General features: G+C 32.8%; 1 protein-coding gene and 1 pseudogene across 1 annotated transcript in view; one reads left to right on the top strand and one right to left on the bottom strand.

Annotated features, from left to right (window-relative positions):
- LOC106756061 (glutamine synthetase PR-2-like) overlaps nt 1-5,930 on the top strand; it is a 14,418-nt gene extending 8,488 nt beyond the window's left edge. The window contains exon 2 of the mRNA XM_022783695.1: nt 5,769-5,930. Within this exon, the coding sequence (XP_022639416.1) occupies nt 5,769-5,915 (147 nt within the window). The 3' untranslated portion in view covers nt 5,916-5,930. The remainder of the gene's footprint in view (nt 1-5,768) is intronic.
- Nucleotides 5,829-7,876, bottom strand: LOC106756738 (annotated as a pseudogene).
- Between the last annotated feature and the right edge of the window lie 763 nt (nt 7,877-8,639).

Here is an 8,639-nt window from a genome sequence, read left to right as displayed (position 1 = left end):
TCATCCATGTCCTCCTCCTCCAAATGAACTTCTTCAACGTCAACTTCTTCCTCCACATGAACCTCCCTTTGTTCATCATCCATGTCCTCCTCCTCATTATGGACGTCATCATTCAACCCCTCCCTACCTAAACTTCCTTGACACAGCAAAAGAACTTGGTCTTGTTGTTGTTCACTTGGTTCTATATCAACCAACTCCAGTTCATCATCCACACCGTGAACCACATACAACTTAACTTCCACTAACCGTTTGGCAATGCCTACCATGTTCATTGCACTTTTATCATCCTCCAACTTAAGTAGCATATTATCGATGCAATAAAATATGTCTCTCACATTCAAATACCCCAATTCTTTAACAGCATCTATTGCTTCGAAATAACTCCATCTGTCAGGGTCCACACTCCAATATGTCTTTTTCCCACCAACATATTCAATAGGATATTGGCATACTAGGGTCCCACCATGGTGGACCACAACATTAAACCTCTCCTCAGACATCTCAAAAGCAACCCTACAAAAGTAACTGTTATGGGCATGTGACCACTATAGAAACGCTACTGTTAACATGTGACCACATTATCAAAATCACGTATCATACGTTACACAACAATGCCCCATATAAATTTCAAACATTGTTACAAAACTTGTAACTTTTCCAAAATCAAACACTGAAACGAAAAAATTTGGGGTTTTACAGTCTTCAACAACAAAACCTAGAAATTAATATGCTACAAAAGGAACGAACAAGAAATCAAACCTGATTTCCCAGATATGATTTCCCAATGATGGTTGCTTCCGATTACAAAAGCAAGTTACTGGTGTCGAATGCCAAACTTGTTCTTCTCAAGTTGCAGAAGTTCTTCTTCCCAAATTCAACCACTTCTCAATNTCGCAAGTTTCACAATTTCCCTCCCAAATACCTAACTTTAATTTTATTACCAGATTAATTAAAAATTTAATTTAAAAAAATCCTAATTGTAAAAAAGGATTCCCAGTCAGCAAAAAATTGACACCTCACTCAACAGTTGCAGAGCTGGACACGTTGTCGTTAACAATTTTAACGGAGTTACTGAAAAAGACCAAATTGAACATTAAATTCGTTCTTTGGGACGAAATTGAACACAAATTCAACTCAGAGACCAAAACGAATTTTTCGAACCAAAATTGGGACCAAAAAGAGCTTTTAACCGAAATTTTATATACTGATAAAGAAAATAGATAAATGAATTAAATAATTATTATTGGATTAAATGTTCACTAGATGAAAAGCTTATTGAAAACTTAAAACAATTATAAATTGAAGTGTGTACATACTATTTCAGCTACAGCTATTCATTTAAAGAAGCAAAACAATAAACTAAAACAATTGAAATAAGCTACTAATATTCAGAATTAAAACTTCAAAATCAAAAGCATCAAAATAACTATAAACTGAAACGGAAAATATGAAAAAGAAAAATAGTAAAATAATCATCAAAACAGTGTTCAGAGTCACATCAAATCTATAAGGCAATTATACTTTTAAGGTTCTAAATTAACAAATGAATGAAAAAAACTACAATAGTAAAAAATTTCACACTAGCTAAAGAGAATTTTAAACAGTAAAAAGACTTAACTAAACAGAAAAAAAAAAAATTTACTCCTTCCCACACTTGAATTAAACATGTCCTCCCTAAACTGAAAACAACAAATAATAGAAAGGAAAAAACATATTTAAACTAAACTAATGTAAAAAAATAAAACTAATCAAATCTAAACTAAAAACAACATAGCCTAACTCAAATTGATCACGAATCAAAATTTAAGTTTTTTATTTTGATATAGTAGAATCTACTTTCTATCATTCTATTTGTTATACCATATTTATTATCCTTAATTACACAAGATAAAGAAAATATCAAATGTGTACTACTACAAACAAAAATGTGAATTTGACTTGAAACTTTGCTTCCTTATACTCAACCACTCTGGCCAGTCTGTCCATGCGTTAAGTTATTGTTCATTGTACTTTGCTGCAGTAGAAACAACACTTCATTTAGTATAAGTGGTGCCTAAATGTATAGAAAAGGAAGAGCAGAATTATCAGCAGCAGCACTAAGGCTAGTGAAAACTACATTAGGAACATTATTCAAATCACAAACAGTAAGAGTATCAGCTCCAATATGACAAACTTAAAAAATGAAATCAGCATCCACATGAATATCAGCAGTATTAGAACTAAAATCCAAGTCTGCAACATAAACTTTCAAATTTTCAAACATTGCAGAAGTTTTATTCTTAAAATTAGAATCAACTCCATTAGCAAAAAATGCATCTAAATATGAACAAGAATAAGCATTACTAACTCCAGGTACATTAGAATCAATGATAAATGATAAATCAAGAATATTAGAATGAGGGGGAAATATTAGTTAAATCTATAATAGCAATCGTGTCAGCAATAGGCTTCATATCAGAACACATAATCAACAACATAAAAGTTATTATGATCACTTTCAAAATCATAAACTGCAAAATCAAAGCATGCACCAAGAGGTATATCAACATAAGAATCAACACTACTCTGATCCCGAAGGCCAACACAATAGGATCAGAATCCTGTGATGTTATCCCATGCTAATGTATCCGGAGCGTAGACTTGCTTTGAACACTCTAATTTCTTCAAAGTAACAGCACCGGAGGCACGACCCGGCCAGTTAAGGCTGTAAATTCAATGTTAGAGTGAGCAATTGTGTCAACTTCAGCAGCTATACATTAAGTATGAGCACTAGCATGAAAATCAGCATTGAAGTCTACAATAGTACTAAAATCAGAACGGTCAGAAATATCAAGTGTGGGGGTTGTATCAATTTCAAAAGCTTGAATATTAAGTTAAATAATAGCAGCTGACTCATTATAATCATCATAGATAGGTGGAGCACTACAATTAACTCAAGTATTCAAATCAAAATCAATGAAAATTATGAACAAAAGGATTCGCAACAAATTGAAAAACTTCATTAGCAGTTATGAGGTGTGAGGTGAGTGGTTTCACCTCCAATTCTTGCTATTGTCGCAGTTATTGCTATGAAGTTTCCTTCTCGATCTGTAAAATATGTATTAGTAGAAAATGGAGTAGAATTACAAAATTTCTTTCTGAATCCTCATCTAGTGCCTCGGAACAGTTAATGGCCGGAATTGTTTCATTGTTTTGATGAAAAGAACCCAAAATAATAAAAATACAAAAGCTGAATCAGTATCAATTCCAATCCTAATTCACTATTTACAGAAGTTTCAATTTTATCAGAATTTAAAGTATGACACAGAAAACAGGATGATCATATAAAACAAAATGGTCTTCTTGGTAGAGTTCTTTTAGGTAGACGAATGTCTCAAACAAGAACTCAGAACGTAGGGAATCCAGAAAGAAGAAAAGAATCCGAACAAGAGAATATAGATTTGAGAGGATGAAAATTCTGATATTATTCATTAATGATTCACTTTAACACATGTCAGGGTTTATATAACAGAAGATTACAGAAAGTAGTTAATTCTATAAACTAACAGAATTAACTAACTATTAGTATATTCTATAAATCGTGGCCTCCTACCACAGACCGCTCGATTGACTCTCCCATGATATCCTATAACACTTCTATAGGTTGTTTCATGACATTGAAATGGTTGAATTGCACCTTGCTTCCCCAAACTCCATTGTCAAAGTTCCATTGTGCATAAAATGGGAACCACGCATCATCTTAAATTCATGGATGATGAGTCAATCAAAAGTTTATATTGTTTCACCAATTTTACATTTTGTTCATTCATTGGAGACTTCAATTTTATTGCTACCATCACTAATTTTAGTTTTCGGAGGAAGTAGCAACTCTTAAATCTCACGTTTTGTGATTGTTATCATAATTTTAATAATATTTTTAAAAAAATTGTTAACATCGATTGTTTTCACATTTTAGTTTCATATGTTGACACAGAAGTAACTTATATATAAAAAAAAAAATTGATTTTGTCATAGTTTCTTTGATGCGAAGGGTGATTTTTTTTTTATTCTCTACTGAAACATAAGGGTATATCTTGAAAAAACTTCTTAAGGTATTATAAGAGAAAAAAAAATCATGTATAAGTCAAATCTGGTAAGATTAATTGTTTATATAAATCATTAAATAAAGGTACTCAAAATCTGGCAAGATAAACTCTTTTTAAAAAATAAATTCAGTAATAGCAGCTGACTCATTATAATCATCATAGATAAGTGGAGCACAAAAATCAACTCGAGTATTCAAATCAAAATCAGTGAAGTTATGAACAAAAGGAGCGTCAACACAATGAAAAAAAAAAAAATTCATTAGCAGCTATGGGGTGTAATTGAAGTGGTTTCAACTCGAATTCTTGCTATTTTGCATGAAGTTTCATTCTCAATTTTAAAATATGCAAAATATGCATTAGTAAAATGTGCAGCAGTATTACAAAATTTCTGACTGAATTCCTCATCTAGTGCCTCACAGCAGTTAACTGGCCGGAATTGTTTCATTGTTTTGAGAAAAAGAATCCAAAAATACTGAAAATGCAAAAGCTGAATTAATATCTAATTCCGGTCCTAATTCACTACTTACAACAGTTTCAATTTCATCAGGATTTAAAGTATCACACAGAAAACAGGATGATCATATAAAACAAAATGGCCTTGTATATAGGTTGCTCCATGGCATTGAAATTGTTGAACTGCACCTTGCTTAACCAAACTCCATTGTCAAAGTTCCATTTTGTACATCTTCAAATTTGTTGTTTTAATTCAGTGATGGATGTAGTCATTTTCCCTATCTACCTCCTCAAACCTTACACGGTTGCTGAAATGTTTTTTGCTCAAATTGAATGTTATTTGTGGCCATTTGCTTCACCAAATCTTCCAAAGAGAGCCCTATATTGGCTTGTTGCTGGTTCTGCTGTGTCGAAGATGGTTGAACTGGTCCAGCATTTAAATTTTGCCTCAAGGGTGGTGGTATATACTTTTGCTTTGAATTTTGATTTTGATGAACTAGTTGTCGTAATAGGTTATTCTGAAACTGTCATTGCTACTGACTCTGATAGCCGAATTCGATATGCAATCATACAGAGATGAATCTATTGTTAGCAAACATAGTATACTTGAATTTTATTTTATTTTTTTGCTTGAGTTCCCCTCATTCCAACCTCTTCTGTATACACCACACAACTATTGATGAAGCGACTTTTCTCATAATGGAAACTTGCACCTCGTCTTAACAATATTCCAATATTGTATCTGTTTTAGAGCAAAGAAGCATTCACTCGATCTCGGATATTAGACCCTCAACAAGTTATTGAATTTTGTATATTGTTTAAACCTTGTCTACATTTCAAATTTTGCACAAACTGTTTGATCAATTACTTTCTATTCAGTTTAATGTCAGATTTATGTCTCTGCTTATTCACATATCGCGCTTATAAATTATAAGCAGTATATAATCCTCTTTAAGAAAAATAGTAGCTAAATATTTTAAATAAATTTTACTAATACTGTTTTTTCAGAAAATTAAATATTAAATATCAACAGTAATAAATTCATAACCTAACTCACAATTTTCCTTTTACACAATGGAAATGATGTTTTTCCTGCTGTTCAAAGCCAGTATAATATATAAATTTTAGATTATGTACCAAGTAATAACAATTAAGCAATAAATTCTACAATTAATTGACATCAACACCTCTTGAGATTAGCAATTAATAGTGAACCGATTTTTTCTGAAGGGTGTGGCAAATGGTGCAGTTAGAGTTCGGAGAGACACAGAGAAACAAGAGAAAGCTTACTTTGAAGACAGAAGGCCTGCTTCTAACATGGATCCTAATGTTGTCACCTCCATGATTGCAAAGACCATCATCCTATGGAAACCATAAACACTTGTTTAGACTACTCAAAGTTGTGTTTTCAATACCATTTGATCCAAGGAATTGTTGTTTTCTGAAGTCTTTTAAGCCTAACTGTGTCCTCTGTATGTTTGAGAATGATTTCACCATTAATAGCATAATTGATTCTTTATAGCAATGAAAAAGTAGAGCACAAAATAAAAAATAAAAAAAAATTCAACTCTTCACATTCAATTCGTAGAAAGACAAGCATCAATTGCAGAAAAGTCACACTTCTCCTATCAAAAACACAGCATATACAAACCATTCAAGTACATTATGTAGCAATACATAAATGTTATGAGCTTTCACCTTTTATCATGTCAACAAGCCTCTCGATATCATTTCACGAAGAAATGTCTCTGCCTTATCATTCTCATCCTTTCGAAAAAGAGCCGTAATCATTATTTCAAAAGTTACTGCATCAGGTAAGCAACCATTGTCTTCCATTTTGGACCATAAGGTCAATGCCTCATCAAGTAAACCCTTTTTACAAAGACCATTGATCATAGTAGTATAACAATGTACGCCTAAAGGATAGCCTTTAATTAAAAGATCTTGAAAGGTCTCTTGTGCCTCCTCAAGTCTTCCTCCTCTGCACATTCCCTCAATAAGTGTGTTCCAGATGTACATATTTGGCCTAATTTTCTTTTCCATCATTATCTTGAATAACTCAAATGTCTGGTCTAGATGATTGTTTTTACATAAAGCATGTATCAAGCAATTGTAAGTGATTACATTCAGTTGTTGATTTTTATCATGCATCTCATCAATAAGATCCCAAACATNAGTTATTCTCCCAGATTTGCATAAACCATCAATAAGAGTAGTGTAAGTCACTGTATCAGGAACCACGTTCCTCTTGTGCATTTTTTGAAAGAGATTCATGGCCTCATCCACTCTTTTACTTTTACATAATCCATTAATCATGATATTATAGCTGTAAACATTAGGAGTTACTCCAGTTTGAGTCATAACATTAAATATGTGTTTAGCATTTTGTACCTCGTTAACTAAAATATACTCATCCATCAAAGTGCTAAAGGTAACAATATCAGGTTTCACACAAGCTTTCACCATCACACCTAGCACACTCTTAGCTTCTTTTATCTTTCCTTCCTTACATAAAGGATCGATCATTATGGTATAGATATAAACATTATGCATGATGTTATTTGACATCATTCTAATAACCATATCATAAGCCTCTTTTGCAAGATTTTCTTTGAACAGTTGGAGTACATTACCGCATTAGACTTGCATACTCGGCCGCCTTCTATTATTCTGAGCAATTTCATGGCAGCTTCCGTTTCTCCTTCCTTGCACAAGCCATTGATCAAAGTCCCGTAACTAATCTCGTTAAGTCGAAATCCTTGTGCAACTACCTTGTCATGAAAGATAAGTCCTTTCTTGACCTCACCATTGAGACAGAGACCTTTTATGAGGGTACTTAAGGTTATGACATTTGGATGATAACCTCGTTTAAGAATCTTGGCAAGAATAGAGAAAGAGAAGGGCATCTGGCCTAAGTGGCAAAAACAATTGATGACGATGCTGAGAATGACAAGATTACTCTCAATTCCCTTGAGTTCCATTTGCTTAAAAAGAGAAATAGTTGTAGAATAGTGTTTCATCCGTGTAAGATATCCCAAAATCTGCCCAAATTTGAAGATGGGAGGAAGAGGACGCATATGAAACATGCTACGAAATTGGGATACAACGTCATGAACATTGTCATGGTCAGGTGAAGGAGACAAAGAGTGATAGTGTAACTGAAAGGAAGAGAAGGAAGAAAGGTTTGAAAGAAAAGGAGAAAACTTGGAAATGGAATAAGAAAGAGAGAACCTTAACTTTGATAGTGGGAGTGACATTGTTAGGTTAAAGACGAAGAGAAGTGCGATGCTCTGCCAAAACAAAAGATTACCTTTGTTTAAAAAGACAAATGGCTTCTCTCAATCCTTAATATACTATTTTTTTTAATTTTGTGCACTGTCTACGTTCATACTTATTTTTATATATTTATAATAAATAGTTTTGTAACATCACAAATATATATATATATATATATATATATATATATATATATATATATAATATGGAATGCTACATGTATAATAAAGTAAAGTTAGGAGAAATTATCAGATGAAGTATATATATTATAATACAGTCATCCAAAAGAGAGGGAAAATTTAAAAGCTTTACATATAGTTATAAAGTCTTTCAAAAGGAAAAAAAGGAGAGAAACTAAGTTATATATATAAGAGATCCTATCTAGTCTAAACTACCCTGCAGTGTCTAGAGCCTCAACAGCATATCAACTTTATCTAATATCTGCTCCAGAGGGGCCTCTCCCACCTCTGCTCACATCCAATTTGGATGGTCATTGCAAGAGAAATCAAACACATACAAAACACACAATTGCAAGGGTAAGCTAGATGTCTAAAATATTACAAGTAAACAAAATTAAACTAGCATACAAGGTCAAGCAAACAATATTATACAAAACGGTTTTACTAAGTTATAAATTAGAGTTTTATTAAGTGGTGTTAGACTTAGACTCGTCCGGATCCGGAATGAATATCGAGTTATGGCGGGTTATGCACTTGTGGTGGCCTCTACTTGCAAAGCCAATTGCTATGGGTTCCACCCTACCACCACAAGGTTAGTCCGTTATCACTCACCTTGGCCCATATAAAATGGAGACAACCAAGACTA

Source organism: Vigna radiata, chromosome 1, assembly GCF_000741045.1.
Source record: "Vigna radiata var. radiata cultivar VC1973A chromosome 1, Vradiata_ver6, whole genome shotgun sequence".
Classification (NCBI taxonomy): Eukaryota; Viridiplantae; Streptophyta; class Magnoliopsida; order Fabales; family Fabaceae; genus Vigna; species Vigna radiata.
This window is presented reverse-complemented; position numbering and strand designations above follow the sequence as displayed.